The sequence below is a fragment of the Arachis ipaensis genome, chromosome B5, assembly GCF_059453495.1.
Source record: "Arachis ipaensis isolate K30076 ecotype BB chromosome B5, ASM5945349v1, whole genome shotgun sequence".
Classification (NCBI taxonomy): Eukaryota; Viridiplantae; Streptophyta; class Magnoliopsida; order Fabales; family Fabaceae; genus Arachis; species Arachis ipaensis.
In genome coordinates, this window is record NC_142440.1 from 10,679,170 (window position 1) to 10,702,406 (window position 23,237).

The 23,237-nt window shown below is 28.7% G+C and overlaps 1 protein-coding gene across 1 annotated transcript; it reads left to right on the forward strand.

The window, feature by feature from the left end:
• Positions 1-743: 743 nt before the first annotated feature.
• On the forward strand, positions 744-2,952 carry LOC107641684 (putative polyol transporter 6). Its single transcript, XM_016345157.3, has 3 exons — positions 744-903; positions 1,358-1,859; positions 2,049-2,952. Exons 1-3 carry the CDS (start codon positions 744-746, stop codon positions 2,950-2,952), a joined length of 1,566 nt encoding a protein of 521 aa, XP_016200643.2.
• The last annotated feature ends 20,285 nt before the right edge of the window (positions 2,953-23,237 follow it).

Sequence of the window (23,237 nt, forward strand, 5' to 3'; positions counted from 1 at the left end):
GAAAGAAATTGGAAAAGGGATGGGAAGATTCGAAGGGAATCTAAAATCTAAAATTTGGTTAGGTTGTCAATAAGTTACGACCTTTATGATCACGGTATGGACGATCATCCTTCACAAAGTAAATCAAGAAACCAATAGGCTCGCACATGAGGAATACCGATTACATTCATAAACTCCACATGGCAACAATATTTTGTAATAATATATGTAAATTCCCTATGGACGTTGATACATGCGAATTTGACGACAATTTATATCATATTAAATTAGCGAATTTGTTTTTCCCTTTGGAAGAGAAGAGAAGCGGGGAAGGGGTGATAGTGAAATTGGTTTTTGTTGAAATGAAGAGTAGACATCACTAAGTAATTTCACAATAAAAACGACATAATACAAGAAAACTCGATACTAACTACCTTCGTCTCATTTTGAAGAGTCATTTACATAGTTCTTGAGTCAACAAGTTTTGAAGAGGCAGGCATTTTGAAATTAAAAATACACTATATAATACTCTATGTTAAATTAAATAATACACAATGAAAATCACCGCAAATTGAGGTGGAGGCATTATAATTCTTTCTTAGAGTGAAGCAACATCTGCTTGATTAAACAATATATATAAATAAATAATTGGCCTCATGGACTGTTGTAATGCCAAATTAGAGTCTCTATATGTAGTCACTATATATACGAGTGTTGCATCATTTTTCAGTTTTTACAAATCACACAATTAGCAACTTCACAGAATGTGTCCGGGACAAGAAACAAACGTGCAATGCCAGTGCCAAAGAGCCATGAAAGATGGTAGTAGCCACAATAATGAGGACTATAGTCATACAAAGTTTAACAACTATGCTTGTGCTTGTGTGGTAGCTGCCTCTATTATCTCTGCTATATTTGGCTATTGTGAGTATCTATTTCTTCTTCTACTATGTTCTAACTCAGTATATGCTTTAGTTCACATAACGAATCTCACTTTAATAGAATAGGGTTTAACTGTTGTTACTATTAGTAGGTCTGGATGGAATAGATTTTGTTCGTTTTCATAGTGTTAATTGTAGAAAGATCTTGGAAAACATTTTAATTAGTTGGGTTGTGCAACTTAATATGGCTTTGAAATAATGTTTGGTATTGTTTAATTGAAAATATTAGTGTGACTTATTGTGCGTGTTATTTATTTTTTGTGGGTGATAGTCACACTCCATCTTATGGTGATGAGGTGATGAGTCCAAGTGAGTATATATATATCACTACTCTCTTTCAGTTTTAATGCTTAAACAAAGACATGTATAAGCAATCCAAATGAAGAAAGAGGAGCAATTTCTAAGAAAGAAGCAAAATGTATTTTGTTCTTGTACAGCTACAGGAGTGATGGCAGGAGCATTGTTATACATAAAGGAAGAACTAGAAATCAGTGATCTACAGGTTCAATTGCTAGCAGGAATCTTGAATGCATGTGCATTACCAGGATCCTTGCTGGCAGGAAGAATCTCTGATATCATAGGACGGAGAAACACCATCATCCTCTCTTCCATCATCTTCTTGTTGGGGTCCATTCTGATGGGGTACGGTCCAAACTACTCAGCATTGATGGCTGGAAGATGCACGGCGGGTATTGGTGCGGGTTTTGCCCTCATGATTGCACCAGTTTACAGCGCTGAGATCTCTTCTCCTTCCTACAGAGGCTTCCTAACCGCTCTCCCTGACGTGTCCATCAACTTGGGTCTCTTATTTGGCTACGTCTCTAACTACTTCTTCGGTCGCTTGCCCCTTCGAATTGGCTGGAGAACCATGCTTTTTGTTCCTGCATTCCCTTCTCTGGCTCTGGCCATTCTCATGCTCAAGCTTGTTGAGTCGCCAAGGTCATCATCATTCAAATTGGACTCTTCTATTGTTGTTGTGTTTGAAGTTGATAGTAGTTAAATGATTTGACAGATTTTGATTAAACTTTCAGTTATCAACTTTAACTGTATCTGAGTTTTTGATTAGTAATTAAACTTTCAGTTATCAACTTTCATTTATCAACGTTAAATGACAGCTTAATTAAACAGGTGGCTGGTGATGCAAGGGCGTATTGGTGATGCGAGGGAGGTTCTGATGCGCGTGTCAAACACGAAGCAAGAAGCAGAGCAACGGTTGCAAGAGATAAAAACCGCCGCAGGCATCGATCCAAGAAGCACACAAGACATTGTCCAAGTGCCAAAGAGGAGTCGAAGTGGCGGAGGAGCGCTCCGAGAGCTTCTATGCAACCCGTCGCCGCCTGTTCGGCGAATCCTAATCGCAGCCACCGGCGTCCATTTGTTCCAGCAAATCATAGGGATAGAGGCCATTTTCATGTACACTCCAAGAATCTTTGAGAGAACAGGAATCACTGATAAGAGCGTGTTGTTACTAGCAACTGTTGGAATGGGAATCAGCGATGCCGTTTTCGTGTTGATATCAACATTCTTGTTGGACAGAGTTGGAAGAAGGATCTTGTTGCTGGTTAGTTCTGGTGGTGTTGCTGTGTCTCTTCTAGGCTTAGGTGCATGCATGAGAATAGTGGAGCATTCAGATGACAAGGTTTCTTGGGCAATAAGTTTCACCATTGTATTCACTTACATCTATGTGGCTTTCACTGCAATAGGCCTTGGACCTGTTACATGGGTGTATAGCTCAGAGATTTTTCCACTCAGGTTGAGAGCACAGGGTCTTGGTGTGGGTGTCACTGTCAACAGGTTCACAAATGTTGTGGTGGTTACAAGTTTCATTTCAATTTATCAGAAGATTACAATGGCTGGGATTTTCTTTATGTATACTGCTATCACAGCTTTGGCTTGGTGCTTCTATTATTCCTTCTTGCCTGAAACCAAAGGTAGGTCTTTAGAGGACATGGAGAGTATATTTGGGAAAACTAATGACATCAATAATAATAAGCAAGTGAAGCATGTCATCAATGGCTACAACAATGCATAGTAGTTTAGCTTTTATTTCTTAGTATTATCATTATTATTGTTACTATAGATTTCTTCTTCTCCTCCAATTGAGATAATAGTAGTATTGAGTATTGACATCTCTCTGCTCCATGAGTTTTGACATACATTAGCCATTTCTTGATGAGTTTTCCCTATGTAATAATATGGATGGCTTCAATACTTCTTTCATCTATGTCTCTCTCTTATGTTATTGTATTTCTATTAATTCAATGCATCAATTTTAGTTCAATTATGATATGGTGGATTCCAGTATCACTGTGCTACCATAATTATGCAAATATTATTAAAATTAAAGTTATATATTTTTTTATATTTTGATAATATTTTTTTAAATAATATTTAAAAAATAAAAGTATTATTTAATAATAAAAAATTATTATTTAAATTTTAACAATATTTTTTAAAATACTATAGTTACCGTAGTTAGTTAGGTAACATAGTTTTACTAAAATGATTCTATTCTCATATTTGTTTGTGTAATTTAGTGTTGGTTTAAATTGATTTATTTAAGTGAAAAAAATATTTTTTATAAAAATGTATTTTTATTAAATTTTAAATATGTTTAGATATATTTTATAAGAAAAGTACTTCTATTAAAAAAAATAAACTATTTATTTTTTCTTAGAAACTAATAATATTTTATTTTTTTAAAAAAATATAAATAAAAGACGTTTTAAATATTTAAAGAGTAAAGTATCGTTTTTGTCCCCAACGTTTGGGGTAAGTTCTAAAGTTATTTCTAACGTTTTAATCGTCCTATTTAAATTCCTAACGTTTTAAAATTGGCTCAATGTTGTCCTGCCGTTAGAGATCCATTAATAGAATTGATGGCGGGACAAAATTGAGACGATTTTGAAACGTTAGAGACTTAAATAGGACGAAAACGTTGGAGACAAAAACGATACATAGAAATAAATTTTAGTTTTATTCTTCGATAATATCAATTTTTTACTGTATATAATATTCAATTATTTTTTAATCACATCTAAGTAAATTACACTTAATCACACTACTTTCATTCTAAATAATTTTTTTATATTGTTGAAGGATAAAACTAAAATTTATTTCTATGTATCGTTTTTGTCCCTAACGTTTTCGTCCTATTTAAGTCCCTAACGTTTCAAAACCATCTCAATTTTATCCCGCCATCAATTCTGTTAACGGATTCTAATGGCAGGACAACATTGAGCCAATTTTAAAATGTTAAGGACTTAAATAGGACGATTGAAACGTTAAGAATAATTTTAGAACTTACCCCAAACGTTGGGGAAAAAACAATACTTTAAATTTTTTTTAAAAAATTTATTTAAATATGAAATGACTTTTAAATTATTTTTTTAAATAAATAAATACTTTTTTCAAAGCCAATGCAAACCACCCTTAAACTTGTTTGATAATTTATATCTTAGCCAATAAAATTATGGATCACATGTATTATTCTTTATCAAGTTTCATCAACCGTAATAAGATAACATCTCCAAAATTTATGCATGACGTAGATAAACTCATATATATTTTTTTCTTTTTTTCAAATGAGACTGCTTTTGAGAACTAAACCAAGAAAATAATGCAATTATTTACTCCCCAAATTTACTCCTTTAAAAGTCCATCTAAAAGCACTTCTCAAAGTTTGTTGAGAAGATGGCATAATCTAGCTCTTTATTATATACTGTAGAGAAATGACTTTAATGTTAGAAGTGGTCCAAAAGGCACCGAACCAAACCCATGAAGTTTTATAGTTTTTTAAGTTGAAAATATTTCAGTTGGCTAATCTAAGTTTTTGTTTTCACCAAACTTTTAGTCATATATATGGGAAGTGCAACTTGTAAGTTTCATTAGCTTCTAGTACCAGAATGAGATCATATACTTCATTTGATTGTTGATATCCCGCTAACAGATTATTCAAGTTTGTTTGGAAGTTTACTACAGAATTGAAAGTTGAAGTAGCTAGACAAAGGGAGCAAAATTTAGATACGGGAAGCCACTAAATTAAAAGTCATAAATTATATTAGGTGCTCTATCTTAGGGGTGTTTGCGATGCGGTTTGGTTCGGTTTTGAAGAAAAAAGTCATCCTATCCGAACGCTTAATTTATGTGCGGTGCGGTTTAGATTGGATGAACATTTTTTAAAAATCCGATCCGATCCGATCCGATTACAAGCGGTTTGGATCAGTTTGGATCCGCGGTTTTTTAAATACAAAATAATAACTTAATTTATAAAGTTATATAACCTGTCCAACAATCCATCATAATAATAAAACACAATTCAACGTAATAATAAAACAAAAATTCCATAAAATATTATAAACCAACATGTCCAATTGTCCAACAATCCAACATATTCAACAAGTCTTGATAAAATAATAATTCTTCAGCATCAAAACAACTAAACAAGTCTCAACAACACAAAATTAAATAACATAGCAAAGTCTTAATAAAAACATAACATAAAAAACTCCAAACTGAAAACTGAAGCACTGATCACTAATCAGATTCATCACCAGAGTCTTCTTTATCTATTAGTTGAGGAATTGGCTCAAGTTCTACAATAAAATGTAATAAAATAAATATTAGTAAGTTAAACATATTATCAAATAGTAAAGTTAATCATTATGTGAAGATAAAATAAAACATAATATTAAAGAACTATCTTTCTCAAGTTTTTCAAATTCTTCAAAAAACTCCACAAGGTCAATTGGCAATGAATTGGCTCGAAACCAATTTTGTGCATAAATCAAAGTTTCAATAGTTTTTGGAGTAAGAGAGCTCCTTTAACATATTGAGTTGTTACCAACATACACATTACACAATAAAAAAATTACCTCAGGATATGAAGCTGACATTGTTGACCTTCGAATTGAAAGCTAAAAACAACCGAACAAATATAAAATCCGCAGAAGATAAAAAAAATAGAATTTAATTTCAATCAACAAGAACAAAATACTTAATTTAATACAAAGTTTAACCAATTTTAATAACAAGAATAACAGTACAACAAGAACATAATAAAATTAAAACACAGTTTAACAAGTAAAAATTAAAACAAGTAAAAATTAAAGCAAGTAAAAATATACCTTGAACAGTTTAACACAGTTTAACACAGATTAACAAGTAAAAATTAAAATTAAACAAAATCTTAAAACAACATAACAAAACAAAACAAACAAAAGCAAGTAAAAATATACCGAGGAGAGGAGACGGCAGCGGCGTCACCGAGGAGAGGAGGCGGCAGCGGCGTCACCGATGAAGGACATCATTCAGAAGAGGAGCGGTGGATGGCGTCGGCGTGTGTCAATGAGAGTGACTGAGAGTGAGTGATGCTGTGATGGTGAGAGTGAAGAACGAAGACTAAGAGAGTGAGAGAGGGCAGAGGGGTTTCTTTCTTTAGATTAGGATTTCAAACATTTGGCCATTTGGAGGAGCGGCGGTACTGCGCTAGTGTGCTACGGTAAGTAAGGGTATTATTATTATTATTATTATTATTATTATTATTATTATTATTATTATTATTATTATTATTATTATTATTATATGCGGTTCGGTTCGGTTTTGCAGAATAGAACCGCAAACCGAATCGAACCGCAATAAAATTATTATTATTATTATTATTATTATTATTATTATTATATGCGGTTCGGTTCGGTTCGGTTCGGTTTTGCAGAATAGAACCGCAAACCAAACCGAACCGCAATAAAACCGATCCAAAATCTAAAAAATATCCAAAATAGAGCAGTTTAATTTGGTTTTCGGTTTGAATCGGTCTGATTTTGCAGTTTTTTTGGACCGATTTGGATCTGAACACCCTACTCTATCTGTATTATATATTATGCTCTTTCTATCACTTAAAGCTGTATTGTTAAAGCATAATTTCTAAGTTGTTAAAGTATATAATCTCATACTCTAAAAACACTTAATAATAACCTTTTACATTAGAGAAAGTATAAGAAACCTAACTTTTAAATAACCAATATTACAAATTTTTTAAATTATTTTTTTAACCTTATATTTTTAAGAATTTAGGATTTAGAGCTAGAGTTTAAGATATAAAATTTAAGATTTAAGATTTATGATTTAAAATTTAAAATTTAGAATTTAAAATCAAAAAATTAATTTGTGTTGGTTGAAAAAAATTGAGTTTCTAATTGACATTATTGCTAGTGAAGACATAAATTCATACAATAATGCTAGAGAGATCATAATTTAAAATTATCTTATTCAACTTAATATTCATAATTTTATATATGTAGTATCCAACTATTTATAGTTACACACTTATTACATCTAAAATTATCTAATTATTCTAGCGATAATTAAAGCATACAAAATAAAAAGAAAAACTTAATATAAAATAAGATAATTTTAATTATTTTGGATTATTTTTTATTGTCTCTCCAACATTTTTAATTCATATTACAAGTTTTGGAGAGTCTCTATTCTTTTAATTCAGAGGAATGCAAATAGTGTTGTAGATTGTATGGCTAAAGCAGCTGTTTCTGGCGCGGATATTTACTCGAATTGGAGCCAACCATAGAGTGAGCTTCAATATCTAATAGATTTAGATATGAATCTAACCAATTAATTTGGCTTTGTCTCTATTTTTTTCTTTCTTTTCTATTTAGTCACAAAAAAAAAATATTACAAGTTTTATAGGCAACATATTGATCAAGTAGTTAGCTTACTAGTTTAGTTGAATAAGTGCCAATGATTCAAATTTTATTTTATGTATGCAGTAATTTATTAATCCTTAAATGAAACTTCAATTCATAATAAATTAGTTTTTAGTGTGCTAACATAGAAAATACAGAAGGAAAAAAAAATAGGCTACGCATCTGGCCCACATTCATATTCTTTCTTCAGCTAAAGTTTGACACATCGAATGTGATCCACAATAACACTATAAGAAAAATGTTGAATACCGTCGGAAACAATCAGTAATATAAACTTCACCGGTAAATGTTTACCGTTGTAATCTTTTCGTTCGACGGTAATTTTGTGATGGATTATCAGCTCGAAAAATCAATTGGTTATTGGCGGATTTTCTCGACAATATTGTTGCTGCCAAAAAATATTATTTTGCGTACTATTATCGTCAGATTATTCCTACAGTAATATCAATTTTTTTTACATAATTAGTGGTCCATTCATAATAATAAAAAACTTTTATTTAAAGTAAATAATACAGTATTCAAATAAATTAAAAATCAAGTACATCAAATAAATATAATGAAACAATGAAATGAAAAACTAATAACTACAGATCTAGGTCGTCGTCGTCAATCCCGTGGCCTTGAGTCGGCAGCGCAGAAGGTGGTGATATCCATATGCCACCAGCAGGACAACTGCCACCAGCAAGGTCGATGCCAACAGCGCGCATCTGGGCCCGATACACTTCCATCTGAAGCCTCCATACACTGCATCCGCTCCAGTGACTCCCTCTACTCCAGCCTGAGCTCATCCGTAGACGTCATGCGGGTGAGAATCTCCTGATACATCTCTCAATAATTGTTAAACTCCTGAGCCTGCTACTGAAGGCTGCGTTGGAGCTCCTGCACCTGCAGCCTCAAATCCACGCCTTCCTCAGGCTCGACGGCTCAACTAGTGGCGGAGCCTGACGACAACCTCAACGTGGAGGTGCAAAGGCTGCTGGCGAAAAATGACCCCATCACGTATATACGAGTTTTGTACGACGCTGAGGCGGTCTCGCGCCAAACCGTATCGGGATCGACGATTTAAGCTGGAGAGCTATCGGTGGCGTCCTCCCCACCTTGCTAAGACTGCTGAGTCGCAGCCTCTAGTATCTGTGTGTAGGACTCCTGTGTAATTAACACAAGTTATTTTGACTAGTACGATAGATATACAGTTAATCTCTAATAATTTTATAGCAGAAGATAATCAGATGTATGTTTACTCACATAATGGTCCTGAGACCGCTAATCATCAAATGTCTTTTTGTTCTTCTTCAACGTATGGGTGTACTTGAACGTCTCCGTCAATATCGTCTCACGATCCAACGATTTCGTCTACACATGTTACATTAAAACAATATGATTAGGATGCCTAGTAATGATATGCAGAAGAATATAACTAAGTTATTAATAAAATTAAAGTCACGTTACATACCAACCTGACCTTAGTCTTCATGAAGGTCGCTGAGCTACTAGTATACTTGGACGATCTTGCTGAGACCCTGTTAGCTCTATTGATGAGATGCCGATACTGGAACCCCTCATCGGTCTGCCAATGAACAAACAGGGCCTTCTTTATAAAGACTCAGCATAAATGGCTTAGGTTGTCCAGTGATCTCGTCCCTGACGAACATCATCCAGCATCTGTTGGAGCCTCAGACCCATTTTATGGTAGAATATCTTCACGATGGTTAGGTCGTGCTCAGCATCCCACCTAAAGTGCAGCTACAACAAAGAAATTTTAAAATTAGTTAAGCAAGATAGAAACTATAAACTAGCTAAAAAGGTTTGAAACTAAAAAAATAGAGTAATTACCGCTCATTTATAAAACCATCCCTCCCTGGTCTCAGCGGGGATCTTCGTGTAACTGGACCAAGAATGGTCGTACATCAGCTTAATGACATTGGTCATCTCCTGAGTACACACATCATTGTTCGGCACAAACCTAACAACTCACAAACAAGAATCAACCTAAATCCATTAAACAGAAATCATAATCATTAAAACTTAAAACAATAACTAGGCAACCAAATCAACCTGAATGCACTAAATAAGAATTAATTTTCAAGAACTTTTAGTAATAAAATTAATCATAATCGTTGAAATTTAAAACACTAACCAGCCAACTAAATCAACCTAAATCCACTAAATAGGAATCATTTTTTAGGAACTTTCAGCAACAACCATAATCATTGAAACAGAAAACGCTAACCAGGCAACCAAATCAAGCTAAATCCACTAGACAGGAATTAATTTTCAGGAGCTTTCAACAATAAAATTAATCATAATCGTTGAAATTTAAAAACACTAGCCAGCCAATCAAATAAATCTGAATCCACTAAACAAGAATCAATTTTCAGGAACTTTCAGCAACAACCATAATCATTGAAACATGAAACACTAACCAGGCAACTAAATAAACTTAAATCTACTAGAGAAGAATCAATTTTCAGGAATTTTCAACAATAAAGTTAATCATAATCATTGAAACTTAGAAACACTAACTAGCCAACTAAAATTTACTAAACAGGAATCAATTTTCAAGAATTTTCAGCAACAACCATAATCATTGAAACAGAAAATACTAACCAGGTAACTAAATCAATCTAAATCCACTAGACAGGAATTAATTTTCAAGAACTTTTAGCAACAAAGTTAATCATAATCATTGAAACTTAAAAACACTAACCAGCATTTAAACCTAAATCTGCTAAACTAGAATCAATTTTCAGACACTCTCAACAATAACCATAAATAGGAAATACATGAAACTCAATGTGATACTTACCACGTGCAGTCATCTGGACAAATCTTCAACCGTACAATGGGAGGTGGTGGAGGGGCATCAGCTGCTGCCTCACTTCCGTGGCTAGACTCTGGGGCTGCAGCATCCGTCGCTGGAGGCGGCGTCGACGTAAATGCGGGCTGCTGAGCGGTAAGAGACTGCGTTAATGACCATGATGAACGGTTAGTCCGTTAAATCTGCAACATGTGGCGCCATCGGGGTGGTCGGAGTAGAGGGAGAGGATCCAGAAGTCCCAGAGGTACCGGAAGAAACCCTTCCTCTACCCCGACCATGGCTACGACTATGAATAGCAGCCTGATCCGCAACACCTCTACCTGTCGACATGTCTGCAAACATCAAATTATCAAACAATCTCAGTAACAATTTCTCAACAAAATAGTCATCAACGCAGTAATTAACACAATTACACAATTTTAAACACTTCAATAATTCAAAATCTAATGTATTGAATCTAACCTAACTTAATCAACATAAATCCACTAAGATTAGAAAACTAAACAGAACTAACTTTGAAATTGATTCAAAACTAAAATTAAAATTCTAATCAACGCTAAACTAAATTAAATTAAAACTAAACAATTATCAAACAATCTCAGCAATAATTTCTTAACAAAACAGTCATCAATGCAACAATTAACATAATAAGACAATTCCTAACACTTCAATAATTCAAAACCTAATGTATTGAATCTAACGTAAATTAATCAACCTAAATCCACTAAGATTAGAAAAATAAAGTGAACTAACTTCAAAATTGATTCAAAATTAAAATTGAAATTCTAATCAAACCTAAACTAAATTAAATAATTAGCAAACAATCTCAGTAACAACTTCTCAGCAAAACAGTCATCAACGTAGAAAATAACAAAATTAGAGAATTTCAAACACTTCAACAATTCAAAACCTAATATATTGAATCTAACCTAAATTAATCAACCTAAATCCACTAAGACTAAAAAACTAAATTGAACTAACTTTGACACTGATTTAAAATTAAAATTAAAATTTTACTCAAAGACTAAATTAAACTAAAATTAAAGAAATTGAAAAAGAGTTGCTCAAGAACCTGTAATGAAGAACTGATTAAGAAATAAGAGAAGAGGTGGATGTTGTGGCTTTGGTCGCCAAAATTGCGATGGCGGCAAATGATGGTGACGGCAGTATTAGAATATCATAATTAGGGAACAAAATCAGAAAAATATCAAAGAGGATTAGAAAAAAATCAATGTAATTTATTAGAATATTATTCCATAACGGACGTACTCTTAGCGTACTCTTGGTCTACATATTGGTAAGAACCTTGTAATCACAGATGAAAAATATGAATAACAAAAATAATAATTTTCTAAATAATTCTTCGTTTCTTTCCTAAACTCTTTGTACCATGGAGGCAGATGGTGGTGACGACGAAGGGGAAAGAGAAAGAAAGAGAAGAAGGAGGCGTTGGCATAAAGGGTTGACGGCGATGGAGAGGGGTGGCGAAGGTGGCAGTCTTAGAGGCGGCAAATGATGGTGAGTTGGTGACGACAACTGGAACATGAGAGAGGGAGGGAGATGGTAGTGATGGTTGTGAGAGTTCGAATGAGGGGAAAGAGATTCGTGATTTAAATTTACACTTTTATCGTCAAATTGTATATCACCAAAGTGAATTATTTCACTAAATTGAGTTATTGTCGGATTTTCTAATCTAATTTATTTTTCCTCCAAATATTACTAGCAAATTTACAATCAGAAAACATAATCTATCAATAATTATTTAACCTTACAAAGAATTCGACGTAGTTATAGTCAATAAATCTGACGGTAAATCAGCCGCTATTCCACTATAATAAATTTGATAATACTCAACAGTTTTCTTGTACTACTACATAGCCTTCACCATATAAATTAGTCTATAAACAAAGTAACCTTATTTCCACAATAATGCAAATCCTTTTCTAACCCATATCAACTTAATTAGTACCCAAAACAACAAAAATAATACATCTCGTTTCAATACCACAAGGGCTCACTGAATATCTCCACACAAAAATACATTATTTAAGAGCATATCCTTAGTTAACTGTACTAGCTAGGCCACTGTTGAGACTTCAATCCTAACAGACACGCCTTTGACCTTGTTAAGTTATCACATATATATTTAATTGCATTATAGTGATCACGTGTTGTGTATGCCTTTACGAATTGCGTGTATCTTGCAGAACTATACCATTGAATTTGGACAAATATTTGGTCTATGGCCGTGAGTAGTGCAAAATCGCTTTTCAAAGCACTAATGATTAATAATGGCTCCACATATATGTAAGGTCCCTATAGTTCGATATTGTGGTGTGCTATCAACCCACAATGTATGCATGTGTTGCCTATGACAAGTTCTGAGGCAGGTTCCTCTTATTCGCAAAATGCAATCAGCATGTTTTACTTGTTTTGGCACATTTTCTCGATCGACTTGGCTTGTTTAATATTCCAAAGAGAAAAGCTGAAGTATCACCATATTTTATTATTTTAGATAGCAACTTTAGTTATTAGTTTGGTTTTTTTAATTTAACAATTCAGTAATATATTTTTAAGTGTTGTTAACTAATTGTCGGTTACAAAATAATAATTCTGCTGACCGTCTAATATTATTGTTCTATCATGGACACATAATGTTATGTTATTTATTTTCTTTTGTTATAATGAAATTCTAGGTACCATTGTAAAAGTAAAATAATCCACAAAGACTCAAGATTTTTATTTTAATAAATAAATTAAATATAATAATTATCGAAATAAATAATTTAAAAAATATTTATTAAAATAAATATCTTTCTCTTATTTCGTTTACATGGTAAATTAGATAATTTTATACGTGTAATTTTTTAATTTTTTTATATCTCATTTACCGTAAACGAGATATATGCCTTTATAAATAATTAAATATAATTTTTAAAAATAATAAAAAATATTAATATTTTTAATTTGACCAAACTCTTACAAATGAAATGTTTCAAATAATAAGAAAACTAAACCGTCCATCTTAAATAATAGAGAGGATGGACGATCCATTTATCATGTTAACACGTTTACTTTAAAAGCGTATACTGTTAAATTGTTCGCTATTAAGGTTATTTAAATTATATTTTAAATTTTTATGTATATAAACCAAAAAATTTTTTGGGTGTATTTTTATGTACTCCCATATAACAAACAAAATTTCAAAATTTTAAAATAAATAATTAAATATAATTTTTGAATTTTAAATTTTGAAATTTTAAATTTTAAATTTACAAAATTTCGTTTGTTGCATGGGGGTACATAAAAATTTAAAATTTATGTACTCCCATGCAACAAACAAAATTTCGTAAATTTGAAATATGAAATTTCAAAATTCAAAAATTATATTTAATTATTTTGTTTAAAAATTTGAAATTTTGTTTGTTATATGGGAATACATAAAAATTTCGTTTGTGTACATAAAAATTTAAACTATAATTTAAATAACATTAATAGTGAACAATTTAAAGTACATTTATGTGTGTTCAAAATAAACGTGATAACGTGATAAATGAACCGTCCATCCTCCCTATTATTTAAGATGGACGGTCTATTTTTTCTATTATTTGAAATATTTAATTATTTATAAAGGCATATATCTCGTTTACACGATATACAAAAATTGAAAAACTATATATATATATCTTGTTTATACTGTAAACGAAACACGTACAAAATTATCTCATTTACAGTATAAACGAGATAAAAAATATATTTATTTTAATAAATATTTTTTAATTATTTATTTTGATAATTATTATATTTATTTTATTTATTAAAATAAAAAGTCCCAAAAACTCGACATCCAAATCAAATATGTATGTCTATTCAATTTCCGGCAAATATTCCCTCCTTAAAAAGATCTTACAAATGATTATACTATGCTTAGAGGTAAATAAAAAATGATATGTTCTTTCTAATATATATATACATATATGAATTTTGGTGTATTAAAATATTTTATATAATTATTTAACCGCATTCAATTTTTTGAATAATTATTCATACGGTCAATATAAAAAATAATTATTTTATTGATATGATATTAAATAATAAATATACTAGTAAAATTATTTTATATTAATTGTGCATAAAAATTTTATATATAAAAAATAATTTTTTTATTAACATAATATTATATAATTAAATATAATTAAACATTACTTTATATACAATAAATCAAAATTATATATTATTTTAATATATATTCTATATATATAACTAAGTTATATATATATATATATATATATATATATATATATATATATATATATATATATATATATTAGAGTCAGATAGTGATATCTATCAATTTGAGAAATGATTTTATTATTATTATTATTTGTTACAGATCCGACCTTCAGATCTCTATCTAAAACAGCCTCCGAAATTGAAATACCGGATCGAATTGCTTTTTTCTTTTAGAAGGACCAAAATCGGCCCACTAAAATTTCTAACCAACATTTAAATTTAAATGACTTTCTTAGCCAAATAAGATAAGATAAGATAATCTATAAAAGGAAGTCTAAGTCCCACTCTCACGCATTCCACTCACCTCTTATCTCTTAGACTCATTTTAACTTGAGTATTAGAGTATCTTTGTAAGTACCATCCATTACCTTACAGCACCATTAAAAGCTTTCTACATATTAGGAGGACACAGTTTGAAAGGTAAATTATAGTGTGGCAGAACCACGAATATGACGACGGGACAGTTACACGTCGACATTGACGGAATTCCATCCCAATCTTTCCACTTTCTCCATACCCTAATTCACCTAGTGCGAATAAATTCCGAGTTTCCGTTTTGTTCTGTTCTTTTAACCCATAGTGTGATTGCATTAGTATAAATAATGTAACATCATCCATGACTATCTCTATAAATTTGGGACCCACCACGCATGAATTGTCTCAAATAATAAGAAAGATAAATTGTCCATCTTAAATAATAGGGAGAATGGACGGTCCATTTATTACGTTAATACGTTTACTTTAAAGGCATATAAGTGTACTGTTAAATTATTCACTATTAATGTTATTTAAATTATATTTTAATTTTTTATGTACACAAACAAAATTTTTATGTACTCCCATATAATAAACAAAATTTTAAATTTTTAAACGAAATAATTAAATATAATTTTTGAATTTTAAAATTTCAAATTTTAAATTTACAAAATTTCGTTTGTTGTATAGGAGTACATACGAAATTTTTATGTACTCCCATGCAACAAATGAAATTTGTAAATTTAAATTTAAAATTTCAAAATTCAAAAATTATATTTAATTATTTCGTTTAAAAATTTGAAATTTTGTTTGTTATATGGGAGTACATAAAAATTTTGTTTGTGTGCATCAAAATTTAAAATATAATTTAAAAAATATTAATAGTGAACTATTTAACAGTGCACTTATGTGCCTTCACAGTAAACGTGATAAATGGACCGTCCATCCTTCCTATTATTTAAGATGGACGGTTTATCTTTTTCTATTATTTGAAATATTTCATTTGGGAAAGTTTGGTCAAATTAAAAGTATTAATATTTTTTATTATTTTTAAAAATTATATTTAATTATCTATAAAGGTATATTGCCAACCCGATCCGCAGCGGGTAGGGTAGGGTGCGGGTAGGGTTCTCGTGCGGGTCGGGTATGGTACGGGTTGAGCCTCAACCCTACCCGACCAACCCGCATTCTATATTTGTTTATGTTATATACTTATATAAAAATATGTTTTAAGTGGATGTTGAATCAAAGACCTCTCACTAAATGTAAAAGATCCGTAACCACTAAAAAAAAATCATTAATTGATAATTTAATAGTTTTTTTTTACATAAAAATCAGTTCTATTTTAAATTATCATCAAGTTATATAATAATGTTGTATATTTTTTATAACCCGCAGGTAGGGTCGGGTACCCGCGGGTTAAGAGTGGGTAGGATTAGGATTGGGATATTCTCAACCCATGGGTAGGGTAGGGTTGAGTTTATATAAAAATCTCAACCCGCAGGTAGGGTTAGGGTTGGATCCAAACCCTACCCTACCCATTGCCACCTCTATATATATCTCATTTACACAATATATAAAAATAAAAAAATTACATATATTTTGTTTATATTGTAAACAAAATACGTACAAAATTATCTCATTTACAGTGTAAACAAGATAAAAAAAGATATTTATTTCGATAAATATTTTTTAAATTATTTATTTCGATAATTATTATATTTATTTTATTTATTAAAATAAAAAATCTCAAAAACTCGACATCCAAATCGAATATGTATGTCTATTCAATTCCCGCCAATATTCCCTCCTTAAAAAGATCTTACAAATGATTATACTATGCTTAGAGGTAAATAAAAAATGATATGTTCTTTCTAAAATAATATATATATGAATTTTGATGTATTAAAATATTTTATATAATTATTTAACCACATTCAATTTTTTGAATAATTATTTATACGGTCAATATAAAAAATAATTATTTTTATTGATATGATATTAAATAATAAATATACTAATAAAAATATTTTATATTAATTGTGCATAAAAATTTTATATATAAAAAATAATTTTTTTATTGACATAATATTATATAATTAAATATAATTAAACATTCTTTATATACAATACATCAAAATTATATATTATTTTAATATATATTCTATATATATAACTAAGTTGTAGTTAATTATATATATATATATATATATATATATATATATATATATATATATATATATATTAGAGTCAGATAGTGATATCTATCAATTTGAGAAATGATTTTATTATTATTATTATTTTTATTATTATTATTATTATTTGTTACAGATCTGACCTTCGGATCTCTATCTAAAACAGTCTCCGAAATTGAAATACCGGATCGAATTGCTTTTTTCTTTTAGAAGGACCAAAATCGGTCCACTAAAATTTCTAACCAACATTTAAATTTAAATGTCTTTCTTAGCCAAATAAGATAAGATAAGATAAGATAATCTATAAAAGGAAGTCTAAGTCCCACTCTCACGCATTCCACTCACCTCTTATCTCTTAGACTCATTTTAACTTGAGTATTAGAGTATCTTTGTAAGTATCATCCATTACTTTACAGCACCATTAAAAGTTTTCCACATATTAGGAGGAAACGGTTTGAAAGGTAAATTGGAATGTGGCAGAACCACGAATATGACGACGGGACAGTTACACTTCGACATTGACGGATTTCCATCCAAATCTTTCCACTTTCTCCATACCCTATTTCACCTAGTGCGAATAAATTCCGAGTTTCCGTTTTGTTCTGTTCTTTTAACCTATAGTGTGATTGCATTAGTATAAATAATGTAACATCATCCATGACTATCTCTATAAATTTGGGATCCACCACGCATGAATTGTTTCAAATAATAAGAAAGATAAATTGTCCATCTTAAATAATAGGGAGAATGGACGGTCCATTTATTACGTTAATACGTTTACTTTAAAGGCATATAAGTGTACCGTTGAATTATTCACTATTAATGTTATTTAAATTATATTTTAATTTTTTATGTACACAAACAAAATTTTTATGTACTCCCATATAATAGACAAAATTTTAAATTTTTAAACGAAATAATTAAATATAATTTTTGAATTTTAAAATTTTAAATTTTAAATTTACAAAATTTCGTTTGTTGCATGGGAGTACATACGAAATTTTTATGTACTCCAATACAACAAACGAAATTTGTAAATTTAAATTTGAAATTTCAAAATTCAAAAATTATATTTAATTATTTCGTTTAAAAATTTGAAATTTTGTTTGTTACATGGGAGTACATAAAAATTTCATTTGTGTGCATCAAAAATTAAAATATAATTTAAAAAATATTAATAGTGAACAATTTAATAGTGCACTTATGTGCCTTCATAGTAAATGTGTTAACGTGATAAATGGACCGTCCATTCTCCCTATTATTAAAGATGGACGGTTTATCTTTTCTATTATTTGAAATATTTCATTTTTAAAGGTTTGGTCAAATTAAAAGTATTAATATTTTTTATTATTTTTAAAAATTATATTTAATTATGTATAAAGTTATATATCTCATTTACACAATATATAAAAATTAAAAAATTACATATATCTCGTTTATACTTTAAACGAAATACGTACAAAATTATCTCATTTACAGTGTAAACTAGATAAAAAAAGATATTTATTCGATAAATATTTTTTAAATTATTTATTTTGATAATTATTATATTTATTTTATTTATTAAAATAAAAAGTCTCAAAAATTCGACATCCAAATCAAATATGTATGTCTATTCAATTCCCGGCCAATATTTCCTCCTTAAAAAGATCTTACAAATGATTATACCATGGTTAGAGGTAAATAAAAAATGATATGTTCTTTCTAAAATAATATATATGAATTTTGATGTATTAAAATATTTTATATAATTATTTAACCACATTCAGTTTTTTGAATAATTATTCATACGGTCAATATAAAAAATAATTATTTTTATTGATATGATATTAAATAATAAATATACTAGTAAAATTATTTTATATTAATTGTGCATAAAAATTTTATATATAAAAAATAATTTTTTTATTGACATAATATTATAAAATTAAATATAATTAAACATTACTTTATATACAATACATCAAAATTATATATTATTTTAATATATATTCTATATATATAACTAAGTTGTAGTTAATTTTATATATATATATTAGAGTCAGATAGTGATATCTATCAATTTGAGAAATAATTTTATTATTATTATTATTATTATTTGTTACAGATCTGACCTTCGGATCTCTATCTAAAACAGCCTCCGAGATTGAAATACCGGATCGAATTGCTTTTTTCTTTTAGAAGGACCAAAATCGACCTACTAAAATTTTTAACCAACATTTAAATTTAACTTGAGTATTAGAGTATCTTTGTAAGTACCATCCATTACTTTACAGCACCATTAAAAGTTTTCCACATATTAGGAGGAAACGGTTTGAAAGGTAAATTGGAATGTGGCAGAACCACGAATATGACGACGGGACAGTTACACTTCGACATTGACGGATTTCCATCCAAATCTTTCCACTTTCTCCATACCCTAATTCACCTAGTGCGAATAAATTCCGAGTTTTCGTTTTGTTCTGTTCTTTTAACCTATAGTGTGATTGCATTAGTATAAATAATGTAACATCATCCATGACTATCTCTATAAATTTGGGACCCACCACGCATGAATTGTTTCAAATAATAAGAAAGATAAATTGTCCATCTTAATGGACGGTCCATTTATTACGTTAATACATTTACTTTAAAGGCATATAAGTGTACTGTTGAATTATTCACTATTAATGTTATTTAAATTATATTTTAATTTTTTATGTACACAAACAAAATTTTTGTGTACTCCCATATAACAAACAGAATTTTAAATTTTTAAACGAAATAATTAAATATAATTTTTGAATTTTAAAATTTAAAATTTAAAATTTACAAAATTTCGTTTGTTGCATGGGAGTACATACGAAATTTTTATGTACTCCAATACAACAAACGAAATTTGTAAATTTAAATTTGAAATTTCAAAATTCAAAAATTATATTTAATTATTTCGTTTAAAAATTTGAAATTTTGTTTGTTACATGGGAGTACATAAAAATTTCGTTTGTGTGCATCAAAATTTAAAATATAATTTAAAAAATATTAATAGTGAACAATTTAATAATGCACTTATGTGCCTTCACAGTAAACGTGTTAACGTGTTAACGTGATAAATGGACCGTCCATCCTCCCTATTATTTAAGATGGACGGTTTATCTTTTCTGTTATTTGAAATATTTCATTTTTAAAGGTTTGGTCAAATTAAAAGTATTAATATTTTTTATTATTTTTAAAAATTATATTTAATTATGTATAAAGTTATATATCTCATTTACACAATATATAAAAATTAAAAAATTACATATATCTAGTTTATACTTTAAACGAAATACGTACAAAATTATCTCATTTACAGTGTAAACAAAATTATCTCATTTACATAGGAGTACATAAAAATTTCGTTTGTGTGCATCAAAATTTAAAATATGATTTAAAAAATATTAATAGTGAACAATTTAATAGTGCACTTATGTGCCTTTACAGTAAACGTGTTAACGTGATAAATGGACCGTCCATCCTCCCTATTATTTAAGATGGACGGTTTATCTTTTCTGTTATTTGAAATATTTCATTTTTAAAGGTTTGGTCAAATTAAAAGTATTAATATTTTTTATTATTTTTAAAAATTATATTTAATTATGTATAAAGTTATATATCTCATTTACACAATATATAAAAATTAAAAAATTACATATATCTCGTTTATACTTTAAACGAAATACGTACAAAATTATCTCATTTACAGTGTAAACAAGATTAAAAAAGATATTTTTTTCGATAAATATTTTTTAAATTTTTTATTTCGATAATTATTATATTTATTTTATTTATTAAAATAAAAAGTCCCAAAAACTCGACATCCAAATCAAATATGTATGTCTATTCAATTCCCGGCCAATATTCCCTCCTTAAAAAGATCTTACAAATGATTATACTATGCTTAGAGGTAAATAAAAAATGATATGTTCTTTCTAAAATAATATATATATGAATTTTGATGTATTAAAATATTTTATATAATTATTTAACCACATTCAATTTTTTGAATAATTATTCATACGGTCAATATAAAAAATAATTATTTTTATTGATATGATATTAAATAATAAATATACTAGTAAAATTACTTTATATTAATTGTGCATAAAAATTTTATATATAAAAAATAAATTTTTTATTGACATAATATTATAAAATTAAATATAATTAAACATTACTTTATATACAATACATCAAAATTATATATTATTTTAATATATATTCTATATATATAACTAAGTTGTAGTTAATTATATATATATATTAGAGTCACATAGTGATATCTATCAATTTGAGAAATGATTTTATTATTATTATTATTATTATTTGTTACAGATCTGACCTTCGGATCTCTATCTAAAACAGCCTCCGAGATTGAAATACCGGATCAAATTGCTTTTTTCTTTTAGAAGGACCAAAATCGGCCCACTAAAATTTCTAACCAACATTTAAATTTAAATGTCTTTCTTAGCCAAATAAGATAAGATAAGATAATTTATAAAAGGAAGTCTAAGTCCCACTCTCACGCATTTCACTCACCTCTTATCTCTTAGACTCATTTTAACTTGAGTATTAGAGTATCTTTATAAATAGCATCCATTATTTTACAGCACCATTAAAAATTTTCCACATATTAGGAGGAAACGGTTTGAAAGGTAAATTGGAATGTGGCAGAACCACGAATATGACGACGGGACAGTTACACTTCGACATTGACGGAATTCCATCCCAATCTTTCCACTTTTTCCATACCCTAATTCACCTAGTGCGAATAAATTCCGAGTTTTCGTTTTGTTCTGTTCTTTTAACCTATCGTGTGATTGCATTAGTATAAATAATGTAACATCATCCATGACTATCTCTATAAATTTGGGACCCACCACGCATGAATTGTTTCAAATAATAAGAAAGATAAATTGTCCATCTTAAATAATAGGGAGAATGGACGGTCCATTTATTACGTTAATACGTTTACTTTAAAGGCATATAAGTGTACTGTTGAATTATTCACTATTAATGTTATTTAAATTATATTTTAATTTTTTATGTACACAAACAAAATTTTTATGTACTCCCATATAACAAACAAAATTTTAAATTTTTAAACGAAATAATTAAATATAATTTTTGAATTTTAAAATTTTAAATTTTAAATTTACAAAATTTCGTTTGTTGCATGGGAGTACATACGAAATTTTTATGTACTCCAATACAACAAACGAAATTTGTAAATTTAAATTTGAAATTTTAAAATTCAAAAATTATATTTAATTATTTCGTTTAAAAATTTGAAATTTTGTTTGTTACATGGGAGTACATAAAAATTTCGTTTGTGTGCATCAAAATTTAAAATATAATTTAAAAAATATTAATCAATTTAATAGTGCACTTATGTGCCTTCACAGTAAACGTGTTAACGTGATAAATGGACCGTCCATCCTCCCTATTATTTAAGATGGACGGTTTATCTTTTCTGTTATTTGAAATATTTCATTTTTAAAGGTTTGGTCAAATTAAAAGTATTAATATTTTTTATTATTTTTAAAAATTATATTTAATTACGTATAAAGTTATATATCTCATTTACACAATATATAAAAATTAAAAAATTACATATATCTCGTTTATACTTTAAACGAAATACGTACAAAATTATCTCATTTACAGTGTAAACAAGATAAAAAAAGATATTTATTTCGATAAATATTTTTTAAATTATTTATTTCGATAATTATTATATTTATTTTATTTATTAAAATAAAAAGTCCCAAAAACTCGACATCCAAATCAAATATGTATGTCTATTCAATTTCCGGCCAATATTCCCTCCCTGAAAAGATCTTACAAATGATTATACTATGCTTAGAGGTAAATAAAAAATGATATGTTCTTTCTAAAATAATATATATATGAATTTTGATGTATTAAAATATTTTATATAATTATTTAACCACATTCAAATTTTTTGAATAATTATTCATACGGTCAATATAAAAAATAATTATTTTTATTGATATGA

Bases quoted from the DNA above. Each gene is read 5' to 3' on its own strand.
- LOC107641684 (XM_016345157.3), top strand. From the start codon at position 744: ATGTGTCCGGGACAAGAAACAAACGTGCAATGCCAGTGCCAAAGAGCC. The intron at 904-1,357 runs GTGAGTATCTAT...GTTCTTGTACAG, and splicing joins CTCTGCTATATTTGGCTATT to CTACAGGAGTGATGGCAGGA. The intron at 1,860-2,048 runs GTCATCATCATT...TTAATTAAACAG, and splicing joins AAGCTTGTTGAGTCGCCAAG to GTGGCTGGTGATGCAAGGGC.